At 33.8% G+C, this 16,872-nt stretch overlaps 1 protein-coding gene across 1 annotated transcript in view; it reads left to right on the top strand.

Moving 5' to 3' along the window:
• LOC120981756 overlaps nt 1-16,872 on the top strand; it is a 28,990-nt gene continuing 12,118 nt past the window's right edge. The window contains exon 1 of the mRNA XM_040411463.1: nt 1-475. Coding sequence (XP_040267397.1) covers nt 251-475 — 225 coding nt within the window. The 5' untranslated portion in view covers nt 1-250. The remainder of the gene's footprint in view (nt 476-16,872) is intronic.

The following is a 16,872-nucleotide window of genomic DNA, read 5'->3' as shown; positions in this document are numbered from 1 at the left end:
TAAGGCAACATGAACATGGACACGATACTGGCACTGTGCAGGTCACATTTTTCCCGGCCCTAGTCGTAGAAATGCCTATTCTTGTCTTCAATATGGACAAGAATAGGTAATGTTCAATAATTTGTGAGGTGGACAAACCGATACCATCCATGTGTTGTCTGCATTTTTTGCAGTTACCTAGACTTCATTGGTTCAGCTTCTGAATCACAAAAATGCGGATCGGAAGAGGGGCAAAAACACAATCGTCTGCATGAAGTCTTACAGACCTATATTCAACCTAGATATATTTTATACCTTTTACCTCTATCCTCTAGATGAAATTAAAGATTTCATATGGAAAATCTCTCAGTATGAAGATCATAAGGTGAGGAAGATGTACAAATACTTCAAAGAAGATTTAGCCTTTATTGTAGAATCCATGGACACGCACAGTCTTCTTTCTGAACTTGAGTCTCGGAAAAATGCTTGGACAAAGGTAAAAAACAACAACAACAAAAAAACATATAGTAATCTATATATCATATTATATAAAAATCTGAAAAGAATATCTACACATATATGGTATGTGTCAACCACAGGCTGTCGATCACATGGGACAAAAATACCGCTACAACACTGTCCTAGTGTTTCAGAATATAACTTCCTTAATATTGTCCCTTATGTACAAAAATATAACTACTATAATACTGCTCCTATGTACAAAAATATAACTACTATAATACTGCCTCCTATGTACAAGAATATAACTACTATAATACTGCTCCTATGTACAAGAATATAACTACTATAATACTGCTCCTATGTACAAGAATATAACTGCTATAATACTGCTCCTATGTACAAGAATATAACTGCTATAATACTGCTCCTATGTACAGGAATATAACTACTATAATACTGCCTCCTATGTACAAGAATATAACTACTATAATACTGCTCCTATGTACAAGAATATAACTACTATAATACTGCTCCTATGTACAAGAATATAACTACTATAATACTGCCTCCTATGTACAAGAATATAACTACTATAATACTGCCTCTATGTACAGGAATATAACTACTATAATACTGCCTCCTATGTACAGGGATATAACTACTATAATACTGCTCCTATGTACAAGAATATAACTACTATAATACTGCCTCCTATGTACAAGGATATAACTACTATAATACTGCTCCTATGTACAAGAATATAACTACTATAATACTTCTCCTATGTACAAGAATATAACTACTATAATACTGCTCCTATGTACAAGAATATAACTACTATAATACTGCTCCTATGTACAAGAATATAACTACTATAATACTGCCTCCTATGTACAAGAATATAACTACTATAATACTGCCTCTATGTACAGGAATATAACTACTATAATACTGCCTCCTATGTACAGGGATATAACTACTATAATACTGCTCCTATGTACAAGAATATAACTACTATAATACTGCCTCCTATGTACAAGGATATAACTACTATAATACTGCTCCTATGTACAAGAATATAACTACTATAATACTGCTCCTATGTACAAGAATATAACTACTATAATACTGCTCCTATGTACAAGAATATAACTACTATAATACTGCCTCCTATGTACAAGAATATAACTACTATAATACTGCTCCTATGTACAGGAATATAACTACTATAATACTGCTCCTATGTACAAGAATATAACTACTATAATACTGCTCCTATGTACAAGAATATAACTACTATAATACTGCCTCCTATGTACAAGAATATAACTACTATAATACTGCTCCTATGTACAAGAATATAACTACTATAATACTGCTCCTATGTACAAGAATATAACTACTATAATACTGCTCCTATGTACAAGAATATAACTACTATAATACTGCCTCCTATGTACAAGAATATAACTACTATAATACTGCTCCTATGTACAAGAATATAACTGCTATAATACTGCCTCCTATGTACAAGAATATAACTACTATAATACTGCTCCTATGTACAAGTATATAACTACTATAATACTGCTCCTATGTACAAGAATATAACTACTATAATACTGCTCCTATGTACAAGAATATAACTACTATAATACTGCTCCTATGTACAAGAATATAACTACTATAATACTGCTCCTATGTACAAGAATATAACTACTATAATACTGCCTCTTATGTACAAGAATATAACTACTATAATACTGCTCCTATGTACAAGAATATAACTACTATAATACTGCTCCTATGTACAAGAATATAACTACTATAATACTGCTTCTATGTACAAGAATATAACTACTATAATACTGCTCCTATGTACAAGAATATAACTACTATAATACTGCCTCACATGTACAAGAATATAACTACTATAATACTGCCTCCTATGTACAAGAATATAACTACTATAATACTGCTCCTATGTACAAGAATATAACTACTATAATACTGCCTCCTATGTACAGGAATATAACTACTATAATACTGCTCCTATGTACAAGAATATAACTACTATAATACTGCCTCCTATGTACAAGAATATAACTACTATAATACTGCTCCTATGTACAAGAATATAACTACTATAATACTGCTCGTATGTACAAGAATATAACTACTATAATACTGCTCCTATGTACAAGAATATAACTACTATAATACTGCTCCTATGTACAAGAATATAACTTCTATAATACTGCCTCCTATGTACAAGAATATAACTACTATAATACTGATCCTATGTACAAGAATATAACTACTATAATACTGCTCCTATGTACAAAAATATAACTACTATAATACTGCTCCTATGTACAGGAATATAACTACTATAATACTGCCTCCTATGTACAAGATTATAACTACTATAATACTGCCCCCTATGTACAAGAATATAACTACTATAATACTGCTCTTATGTACAAAAATATAACTACTATAATACTGCCTCCTATGTACAAGAATATAACTACTATAATACTGCTCCTATGTACAAGAATATAACTACTATAATACTGCCTCCTATGTACAAGATTATAACTACTATAATACTGCTCCTATGTACAAGAATATAACTACTATAATACTGCCTCCTATGTACAAGAATATAACTACTATAATACTGCCTCCTATGTACAAGAATATAACTACTATAATACTGCTCCTATGTACAAGAATATAACTACTATAATACTGCTTCTATGTATAAGAATATAACTACTATAATACTGCTCCTATGTACAAGAATATAACTACTATAATACTGCTCCTATGTACAAGAATATAACTACTATAATACTGCTCCTATGTACAAGAATATAACTACTATAATACTGCCTCCTATGTACAAGAATATAAGTACTATAATACTGCCTCCTATGTACAAGAATATAACTACTATAATAGTGCTCCTATGTACAAGTATATAACTACTATAATACTGCCTGCTATGTACAAGAATATAACTACTATAATACTGCTCCTATGTACAAGAATATAACTGCTATAATACTGCTCCTATGTACAAGAATATAACTACTATAATACTGCTCCTATGTACAAGAATATAACTACTATAATACTGCTCCTATGTACAACAATATAACTACTATAATACTGCCTCCTATGTACAAGAATATAACTACTATAATACTGCTCCTATGTACAAGAGTATAACTACTATAATACTGCTCCTATGTACAAGAATATAACTACTATAATACTGCTCCTATGTACAAGAATATAACTACTATAATACTGCCTCCTATGTACAAGAATATAACTACTATAATACTGCTCCTATGTACAAAAATATAACTACTATAATACTGCTCCTATGTACAAGAATATAAGTAGTTATATTCTTGTACATAGGAGCAGTATTATAGTAGTTATATTCTTGTATATAAGAGCAGTATTATAGTAGTTATATTCTTGTACATAGGAGGCAGTATTATAGTAGTTATATTCTTGTACATAGGAGCAGTATTATAGTAGTTATATTCTTGTACATAGGAGCAGTATTATAGTAGTTATATTCTTGTACATAGGAGCAGTATTATAGTAGTTATATTCTTGTACATAGGAGCAGTATTATAGTAGTTATATTCTTGTACATAGGAGCAGTATTATAGTAGTTATATTCTTGTACAAGAATATAACTACTATAATACTGCTCCTATGTACAAGAATATAACTACTATAATACTGCTGCTATGTACAAGAATATAACTACTATAATACTGCTCCTATGTACAAGAATATAACTACTATAATACTGCTCCTGTGTACAAGAATATAACTACTATAATACTGCTCCTATGTACAAGAATATAACTACTATAATACTGCTTCTATGTATAAGAATATAACTACTATAATACTGCTCCTATGTACAAGAATATAACTACTATAATACTGCTCCTATGTACAAGAATATAACTACTATAATACTGCCTCCTATGTACAAGACTTTAACTACTATAATACTGCTCCTATGTACAGGAATATAACTACTATAATACTGCTCCTATGTACAAGAATATAACTACTATAATACTGCCTCCTATGTACAAGAATATAACTACTATAATACTGCTCTTATATACAAGAATATAACTACTATAATACTGCTCCTATGTACAAGAATATAACTACTTATATTCTTGTACATAGGAGCAGTATTATAGTAGTTATATTCTTGTATATAAGAGCAGTATTATAGTAGTTATATTCTATGTACAAGAATATAACTACTATAATACTTATTCTATGTACAAGAATATAACTACTATAATACTGCTCCTATGTACAAGAATATAACTACTATAATACTGCTCCTATGTACAAGAATATAACTACTATAATACTGCTCCTATGTACAAGAATATAACTACTATAATACTGCCTCCTATGTACAAGAATATAAGTACTATAATACTGCCTCCTATGTACAAGAATATAACTACTATAATACTGCTCCTATGTACAAGTATATAACTACTATAATACTGCCTGCTATGTACAAGAATATAACTACTATAATACTGCTCCTATGTACAAGAATATAACTGCTATAATACTGCTCCTATGTACAAGAATATAACTACTATAATACTGCTCCTATGTACAAGAATATAACTACTATAATACTGCTCCTATGTACAACAATATAACTACTATAATACTGCCTCCTATGTACAAGAATATAACTACTATAATACTGCTCCTATGTACAAGAGTATAACTACTATAATACTGCTCCTATGTACAAGAATATAACTACTATAATACTGCTCCTATGTACAAGAATATAACTACTATAATACTGCCTCCTATGTACAAGAATATAACTACTATAATACTGCTCCTATGTACAAAAATATAACTACTATAATACTGCTCCTATGTACAAGAATATAACTACTATAATACTGCTCCTATGTACAAGAATATAACTACTATAATACTGCCTCCTATGTACAAGAATATAACTACTATAATACTGCTCCTATGTACAAGAATATAACTACTATAATACTGCTCCTATGTACAAGAATATAATTACTATAATACTGCCTCCTATGTACAAGAATATAACTACTATAATACTGCTCCTATGTACAAGAATATAACTACTATAATACTGCTCCTATGTACAAGAATATAACTACTATAATACTGCTCCTATGTACAAGAATATAACTACTATAATACTGCTCCTATGTACAAGAATATAACTACTATAATACTGCTCCTATGTACAAGAATATAACTACTATAATACTGCTCCTATGTACAAGAATATAACTACTATAATACTGCTCCTATGTACAAGAATATAACTACTATAATACTGCTCCTATGTACAAGAATATAATTACTATAATACTGCCTCCTATGTACAAGAATATAACTACTATAATACTGCCTCCTATGTACAAGAATATAACTACTATAATACTGCTCCTATGTACAAGAATATAACTACTATAATACTGCTCCTATGTACAAGAATATAACTACTATAATACTGCCTCCTATGTACAAGAATATAACTACTATAATACTGCTCCTATGTACAAGAATATAACTACTATAATACTGCTCCTATGTACAAGAATATAATTACTATAATACTACCTCCTATGTACAGGAATATAACTACTATAATACTGCTCCTATGTACAAGAATATAACTACTATAATACTGCCTCCTATGTACAAAAATATAACTACTATAATACTGCTCCTATGTACAAAAATATAACTACTATAATACTGCCTCCTATGTACAAGAATATAACTACTATAATACTGCTCCTATGTACAAGAATATACCTACTATAATACTGCTCCTATGTACAAGAATATAACTACTATAATACTGCTCCTATGTACAAGAATATAACTACTATAATACTGCTCCTATGTACAAGAATATAACTACTATAATACTGCTCCTATGTACAAGAATATAACTACTATAATACTGCCTCCTATGTACAAGAATATAAGTACTATAATACTGCCTCCTATGTACAAGAATATACCTACTATAATACTGCTCCTATGTACAAGAATATAACTACTATAATACTGCTCCTATGTACAAGAATATAACTACTATAATACTGCCTCCTATGTACAAGAATATAACTACTATAATACTGCTCCTATGTACAAGAATATAACTACTATAATACTGCCTCCTATGTACAAGAATATAACTACTATAATACTGCTCCTATGTACAAGAATATAACTACTATAATATGCTGCAGGCATATGTTCACCCTACCACCTCTGATACAACAGGAATTTGGGCTTTACTATCTAACTTTAAACTGAAAGACGTCATAACTGTATCAGGTGCCTTAAATTGGAGTAAAATATATGAAATCCCTAGGGTTCAGGGAGCCTCTTTCCTTGCGCTTATGGCTTTTAAGAAAGATTTGGCGCTTTTGGAATCTTTTCCCAGGCCTACGGCAGATCCCTGTTGGTTGGAAGGGAAAATCTCTAACGCCCTTCGCCCCAAGAAACCTCTCTCCACATTCTACAGGGAGCTACTCTCCTCCGCACCTCCAGATCTATGGTTCCTTGCAGCCTGGGAGAAGGAGCTGTCCCTGTCCCTGTCAGAACCTGAAAAAGCGTTCATCCTCACACACTCACATGGTTTCAGCCGTTGTATTAGAATACAGGCAAACTCTTATAAATTACTTACAAGATGGTATAAGACACCGGAGTTCCTTCACAAGCTCAATCCCGCTATCCCAAACAGTTGCTGGAGGTGTGGAGGAGACATTGGTTCTTTATCTCATATTTGGTGGAGCTGCAAGAAAATAAAACCGTTTTGGGTTGAAGTAGAAGCAGCTATAAACAGGATATGTAATAGCCAGATTACCTTAGATGCAAAACTCCTGCTGCTCTGGTGTCCAAATGGCACGCTAACCCCCTCAAAGTATAATCTACAAACCATGCTTATTACAGCAGCTCGACTGCTGGTCCCTCTATTATGGAAAAATGAATCAGCTCCCTCGTTCTTGATGTGGACGGAAAAAATTGACCAACTATATTGGTTTGAAGAATTAGCCCACTGGGAAAATCACTCTAGAGCAGTTTTTGTAAAACTATGGTCTCCCTGGAAGCTATATCGCAAATTCTAGGCTTAGACATGTCTTGACTTAAGATTTTGATTGACATCCAACTCTCCCCCTCCCCTCTCTACCCCAACCCACCTTCCTTTGTCTTGTCATAGCCCCCCCCCTTATCAGTTATTTGTTTACATGTGTAACTTTATTATTTGAAGTCGTGTATGCAATCATCTTGAATATAATGTGTTTGCTGACTATGCACTTATCCAGCTGCGTCTGGACACAAGATGTATGTCTCTCTACATGACTGTGTATTTTTCTCAAATAAAAAGAAATTTGATAAAGAATATAACTACTATAATACTGCTCCTATGTACAAGAATATAACTACTATAATACTGCTCCTATGTACAAGAATATAACTACTATAATACTGCTCCTATATACAGGAATATAACTACTATAATACTGCTCCTATGTACAAGAATATAACTACTATAATACTGCTCCTATGTACAAGAATATAACTACTATAATACTGCTCCTATGTACAAGGATATAACTACTATAATACTGCTCCTATGTACAAGAATATAACTACTATAATACTGCTCCTATGTACAAGAATATAACTACTATAATACTGCCTGCTATGTACAAGAATATAACTACTATAATACTGCCTCCTATGTACAAGAATATAACTACTATAATACTGCTCCTATGTACAAGAATATAACTACTATAATACTGCTCCTATGTACAAGAATATAACTACTATACCTATGGGGCGGCAAGAAGGCTAGGGCTCCTCACCAGAGGCTGATACTGGGGCGTGGTCATGGAGGTATAGCACTGCCGGATGTCCAAACATATTACAGGGCTATTCACCTGAGGAGGTGGTTGCAGCTTCATTCCCCTGCCTACCGCACATTGGGCACGGAACTGGAACTAATGCAGCTCACCCAACCACAGAAAGCAGCCCTATGGGGTCAGGCAAATGCATCACTCCATTCACATGTCCTCTTAAAGGGCACTAGCCTAGTCATTAAACAGCTCAACGAGACACATGGGCTCCTACAGAACCCCCCTAGTATAATGCCAGCAGATCTCATACCACACTCGATTCAGCCTCCAGGATCTCAGGTCTCACAGATTTGGCACAGATTAAGAGATTTCTCCACAGCTGACTTTATAGGAAAGGTAAACGGCACTTTACCGGATCAACATCCCCTTAGCTTAGCCTGGAGTACATTTAACTTTCTAGACCTAATAACTATAAAATCTGCTGGGAAACAACTAACTACTCAGAAGTCATGTGTAATGACCCCGACATGGTTTGAAAAATTAGCAACCCCCCCTTCCCCTCAACGCAAATTGATATCCACTATATATTTGGCCTTGATCTCACCACAACGTCGCACTACTCCACAATATGTCCACACCTGGGCTAATGACCTTAAGGTTACCTTTTCGGAGACAGATACTCTCCGTATGCACGCACACTCGCATGGCTTCTCCCGCTGCGTGAAGATCCAAGAGCACTCATATAAGGTCCTCACACAGTGGTACCTCACCCCCAAACAACTATTTCTTAGTGGTCTGAGTGATCATGACAGGTGTTGGAGGTGTGGGGAAGAGAGTGGCACTCTTCTACACATTTTTTGGTCCTGTTCTAAAATAAGAGGATACTGGGATGACGTCTCTCGGACCATTAATGAAATTCTAAACACTAACCTGACATTAACCCCAGAGTTGGTTCTTTTATGGCTTCCAACAAAAGAACTATCGCCATCAAGGAACAAACTCGTTACACACCTGATCCAGGCTGCCCGTCTACTTATCCCCCAAAAGTGGCTGAGTAAAGAACCCCCCACCACCTCTCAGTGGTTAAGCAAACTAGATCACGTTCATCGTATGGAAGAGCTAGCGGGCTGGGAACTTAGGGCACATGAGAAGCACAAAAAGCTATGGGCCCCATGGATTACATATAGATATGCGAATGGTACACCAACATCTTAAACAATTTTCAACAGACAAACAACTTTGAAAATGTCCCCCCAGACAGGAACGACACATTAGTGAGAATGGAGGGTGCTAAACCTTCTTTCTCCCTTTGGAATCATCAAAGGTTATCTTAACAGCCTCAGACCGTATCTGTCCAGTTCTAAGGACACCCCCCCCCCATCCCCCATCCTCCCCCCCCTTTTTATATGTTTGTTTGACCTACCTACATCAGGTCACACACCAAATGTCAATTAGTTGGTTCTAGATGACCTTGCTCTGAAGACATGCACTTTATATATGTCATATGTATACTATGCACTATACTGTCAAAGTACGCTTTAGACTTGTCTGTAACAACTCTGATTTGTGCATCAATGTATGTAAACATCTCTTTTGATATGCTTTTCAATAAAAAGACAATTGACAAAGAATATAACTACTATAATACTGCCTGCTATGTACAAGAATATAACTACTATAATACTGCCTGCTATGTACAAGAATATAACTACTATAATACTGCTCCTATGTACAAGAATATAACTACTATAATACCGCTCCTATGTACAAGAATATAACTACTATAATACTGCTCCTATGTACAAGAATATAACTACTATAATACTGCTCCTATGTACAAGAATATAACTACTATAATACTGCTCCTATGTACAAGAATATAACTACTATAATACTGCTCCTATGTACAAGTATATAACTACTATAATACTGCTCCTATGTACAAGAATATAACTACTATAATACTGCTCCTATGTACAAGAATATAACTACTATAATACTGCCTCCTATGTACAAGAATATAACTTCTATAATACTGCTCCTATGTACAAGAATATAACTACTATAATACTGCTCCTATGTACAAGAATATAACTACTATAATACTGCTCCTATATACAGGAATATAACTACTATAATACTGCTCCTATGTACAAGAATATAACTACTATAATACTGCTCCTATGTACAAGAATATAACTACTATAATACCGCTCCTATGTACAAGAATATAACTACTATAATACTGCTCCTATGTACAAGACTATAACTACTATAATACTGCTCCTATGTACAAGAATATAACTACTATAATACTGCTCCTATGTACAAGAATATAACTACTATAATACTGCCTGCTATGTACAAGAATATAACTACTATAATACTGCTCCTATGTACAAGAATATAACTGCTATAATACTGCTCCTATGTACAAGAATATAACTACTATAATACTGCTCCTATGTACAAGAATATAACTACTATAATACTGCTCCTATGTACAACAATATAACTACTATAATACTGCCTCCTATGTACAAGAATATAACTACTATAATACTGCTCCTATGTACAAGAGTATAACTACTATAATACTGCTCCTATGTACAAAAATATAACTACTATAATACTGCTCCTATGTACAAGAATATAACTACTATAATACTGCTCCTATGTACAAGAATATAACTACTATAATACTGCCTCCTATGTACAAGAATATAACTACTATAATACTGCTCCTATGTACAAGAATATAACTACTATAATACTGCTCCTATGTACAAGAATATAATTACTATAATACTGCCTCCTATGTACAAGAATATAACTACTATAATACTGCTCCTATGTACAAGAATATAACTACTATAATACTGCTCCTATGTACAAGAATATAACTACTATAATACTGCTCCTATGTACAAGAATATAACTACTATAATACTGCTCCTATGTACAAGAATATAACTACTATAATACTGCTCCTATGTACAAGAATATAACTACTATAATACTGCTCCTATGTACAAGAATATAACTACTATAATACTGCTCCTATGTACAAGAATATAACTACTATAATACTGCTCCTATGTACAAGAATATAATTACTATAATACTGCCTCCTATGTACAAGAATATAACTACTATAATACTGCCTCCTATGTACAAGAATATAACTACTATAATACTGCTCCTATGTACAAGAATATAACTACTATAATACTGCTCCTATGTACAAGAATATAACTACTATAATACTGCCTCCTATGTACAAGAATATAACTACTATAATACTGCTCCTATGTACAAGAATATAACTACTATAATACTGCTCCTATGTACAAGAATATAATTACTATAATACTACCTCCTATGTACAGGAATATAACTACTATAATACTGCTCCTATGTACAAGAATATAACTACTATAATACTGCCTCCTATGTACAAAAATATAACTACTATAATACTGCTCCTATGTACAAAAATATAACTACTATAATACTGCCTCCTATGTACAAGAATATAACTACTATAATACTGCTCCTATGTACAAGAATATACCTACTATAATACTGCTCCTATGTACAAGAATATAACTACTATAATACTGCTCCTATGTACAAGAATATAACTACTATAATACTGCTCCTATGTACAAGAATATAACTACTATAATACTGCTCCTATGTACAAGAATATAACTACTATAATACTGCCTCCTATGTACAAGAATATAAGTACTATAATACTGCCTCCTATGTACAAGAATATAACTACTATAATACTGCTCCTATGTACAAGAATATAACTACTATAATATGCTGCAGGCATATGTTCACCCTACCACCTCTGATACAACAGGAATTTGGGCTTTACTATCTAACTTTAAACTGAAAGACGTCATAACTGTATCAGGTGCCTTAAATTGGAGTAAAATATATGAAATCCCTAGGGTTCAGGGAGCCTCTTTCCTTGCGCTTATGGCTTTTAAGAAAGATTTGGCGCTTTTGGAATCTTTTCCCAGGCCTACGGCAGATCCCTGTTGGTTGGAAGGGAAAATCTCTAACGCCCTTCGCCCCAAGAAACCTCTCTCCACATTCTACAGGGAGCTACTCTCCTCCGCACCTCCAGATCTATGGTTCCTTGCAGCCTGGGAGAAGGAGCTGTCCCTGTCCCTGTCAGAACCTGAAAAAGCGTTCATCCTCACACACTCACATGGTTTCAGCCGTTGTATTAGAATACAGGCAAACTCTTATAAATTACTTACAAGATGGTATAAGACACCGGAGTTCCTTCACAAGCTCAATCCCGCTATCCCAAACAGTTGCTGGAGGTGTGGAGGAGACATTGGTTCTTTATCTCATATTTGGTGGAGCTGCAAGAAAATAAAACCGTTTTGGGTTGAAGTAGAAGCAGCTATAAACAGGATATGTAATAGCCAGATTACCTTAGATGCAAAACTCCTGCTGCTCTGGTGTCCAAATGGCACGCTAACCCCCTCAAAGTATAATCTACAAACCATGCTTATTACAGCAGCTCGACTGCTGGTCCCTCTATTATGGAAAAATGAATCAGCTCCCTCGTTCTTGATGTGGACGGAAAAAATTGACCAACTATATTGGTTTGAAGAATTAGCCCACTGGGAAAATCACTCTAGAGCAGTTTTTGTAAAACTATGGTCTCCCTGGAAGCTATATCGCAAATTCTAGGCTTAGACATGTCTTGACTTAAGATTTTGATTGACATCCAACTCTCCCCCTCCCCTCTCTCCCCCAACCCACCTTCCTTTGTCTTGTCATAGCCCCCCCCCTTATCAGTTATTTGTTTACATGTGTAACTTTATTATTTGAAGTCGTGTATGCAATCATCTTGAATATAATGTGTTTGCTGACTATGCACTTATCCAGCTGCGTCTGGACACAAGATGTATGTCTCTCTACATGACTGTGTATTTTTCTCAAATAAAAAGAAATTTGATAAAGAATATAACTACTATAATACTGCTCCTATGTACAAGAATATAACTACTATAATACTGCTCCTATGTACAAGAATATAACTACTATAATACTGCTCCTATATACAGGAATATAACTACTATAATACTGCTCCTATGTACAAGAATATAACTACTATAATACTGCCTCCTATGTACAAGAATATAACTACTATAATACTGCTCCTATGTACAAGAATATAACTACTATAATACTGCTCCTATGTACAAGAATATAACTACTATAATACTGCCTGCTATGTACAAGAATATAACTACTATAATACTGCTCCTATGTACAAGAATATAACTACTATAATACCGCTCCTATGTACAAGAATATAACTACTATAATACTGCTCCTATGTACAAGAATATAACTACTATAATACTGCTCCTATGTACAAGAATATAACTACTATAATACTGCCTCCTATGTACAAGGATATAACTACTATAATACTGCTCCTATGTACAAGAATATAACTTCTATAATACTGCTCCTATGTACAAGAATATAACTACTATAATACTGTTCCTATGTACAAGAATATAACTACTATAATACTGTTCCTATGTACAAGAATATAACTACTATAATACTGCTCCTATGTACAAGAATATAACTACTATAATACTGCTCCTATGTACAAGAATATAACTACTATAATACTGCTCCTATGTACAAGAATATAACTACTATAATACCGCTCCTATGTACAAGAATATAACTACTATAATACTGCTCCTATGTACAAGACTATAACTACTATAATACTGCTCCTATGTACAAGAATATAACTACTATAATACTGCTCCTATGTACAAGAATATAACTACTATAATACTGCCTGCTATGTACAAGAATATAACTACTATAATACTGCTCCTATGTACAAGAATATAACTGCTATAATACTGCTCCTATGTACAAGAATATAACTACTATAATACTGCTCCTATGTACAAGAATATAACTACTATAATACTGCTCCTATGTACAACAATATAACTACTATAATACTGCCTCCTATGTACAAGAATGTAACTACTATAATACTGCTCCTATGTACAAGAGTATAACTACTATAATACTGCTCCTATGTACAAAAATATAACTACTATAATACTGCTCCTATGTACAAGAATATAACTACTATAATACTGCTCCTATGTACAAGAATATAACTACTATAATACTGCCTCCTATGTACAAGAATATAACTACTATAATACTGCTCCTATGTACAAGAATATAACTACTATAATACTGCTCCTATGTACAAGAATATAATTACTATAATACTGCCTCCTATGTACAAGAATATAACTACTATAATACTGCTCCTATGTACAAGAATATAACTACTATAATACTGCTCCTATGTACAAGAATATAACTACTATAATACTGCTCCTATGTACAAGAATATAACTACTATAATACTGCTCCTATGTACAAGAATATAACTACTATAATACTGCTCCTATGTACAAGAATATAACTACTATAATACTGCTCCTATGTACAAGAATATAACTACTATAATACTGCTCCTATGTACAAGAATATAACTACTATAATACTGCTCCTATGTACAAGAATATAATTACTATAATACTGCCTCCTATGTACAAGAATATAACTACTATAATACTGCCTCCTATGTACAAGAATATAACTACTATAATACTGCTCCTATGTACAAGAATATAACTAATATAATACTGCTCCTATGTACAAGAATATAACTACTATAATACTGCCTCCTATGTACAAGAATATAACTACTATAATACTGCTCCTATGTACAAGAATATAACTACTATAATACTGCTCCTATGTACAAGAATATAATTACTATAATACTACCTCCTATGTACAGGAATATAACTACTATAATACTGCTCCTATGTACAAGAATATAACTACTATAATACTGCCCTCCTATGTACAAAAATATAACTACTATAATACTGCTCCTATGTACAAAAATATAACTACTATAATACTGCCTCCTATGTACAAGAATATAACTACTATAATACTGCTCCTATGTACAAGAATATACCTACTATAATACTGCTCCTATGTACAAGAATATAACTACTATAATACTGCTCCTATGTACAAGAATATAACTACTATAATACTGCTCCTATGTACAAGAATATAACTACTATAATACTGCTCCTATGTACAAGAATATAACTACTATAATACTGCCTCCTATGTACAAGAATATAAGTACTATAATACTGCCTCCTATGTACAAGAATATAACTACTATAATACTGCTCCTATGTACAAGAATATAACTACTATAATATGCTGCAGGCATATGTTCACCCTACCACCTCTGATACAACAGGAATTTGGGCTTTACTATCTAACTTTAAACTGAAAGACGTCATAACTGTATCAGGTGCCTTAAATTGGAGTAAAATATATGAAATCCCTAGGGTTCAGGGAGCCTCTTTCCTTGCGCTTATGGCTTTTAAGAAAGATTTGGCGCTTTTGGAATCTTTTCCCAGGCCTACGGCAGATCCCTGTTGGTTGGAAGGGAAAATCTCTAACGCCCTTCGCCCCAAGAAACCTCTATCCACATTCTACAGGGAGCTACTCTCCTCCGCACCTCCAGATCTATGGTTCCTTGCAGCCTGGGAGAAGGAGCTGTCCCTGTCCCTGTCAGAACCTGAAAAAGCGTTCATCCTCACACACTCACATGGTTTCAGCCGTTGTATTAGAATACAGGCAAACTCTTATAAATTACTTACAAGATGGTATAAGACACCGGAGTTCCTTCACAAGCTCAATCCCGCTATCCCAAACAGTTGCTGGAGGTGTGGAGGAGACATTGGTTCTTTATCTCATATTTGGTGGAGCTGCAAGAAAATAAAACCGTTTTGGGTTGAAGTAGAAGCAGCTATAAACAGGATATGTAATAGCCAGATTACCTTAGATGCAAAACTCCTGCTGCTCTGGTGTCCAAATGGCACGCTAACCCCCTCAAAGTATAATCTACAAACCATGCTTATTACAGCAGCTCGACTGCTGGTCCCTCTATTATGGAAAAATGAATCAGCTCCCTCGTTCTTGATGTGGACGGAAAAAATTGACCAACTATATTGGTTTGAAGAATTAGCCCACTGGGAAAATCACTCTAGAGCAGTTTTTGTAAAACTATGGTCTCCCTGGAAGCTATATCGCAAATTCTAGGCTTAGACATGTCTTGACTTAAGATTTTGATTGACATCCAACTCTCCCCCTCCCCTCTCTCCCCCAACCCACCTTCCTTTGTCTTGTCATAGCCCCCCCCCCTCTCAGTTATTTGTTTACATGTGTAACTTTATTATTTGAAGTCGTGTATGCAATCATCTTGAATATAATGTGTTTGCTGACTATGCACTTATCCAGCTGCGTCTGGACACAAGATGTATGTCTCTCTACATGACTGTGT

This window comes from Bufo bufo, chromosome 11, assembly GCF_905171765.1.
Source record: "Bufo bufo chromosome 11, aBufBuf1.1, whole genome shotgun sequence".
Taxonomy (NCBI): Eukaryota; Metazoa; Chordata; class Amphibia; order Anura; family Bufonidae; genus Bufo; species Bufo bufo.
The sequence above is the reverse complement of the archived record's forward strand: the minus strand, read 5'-3'. Positions and strand labels throughout refer to the sequence as shown.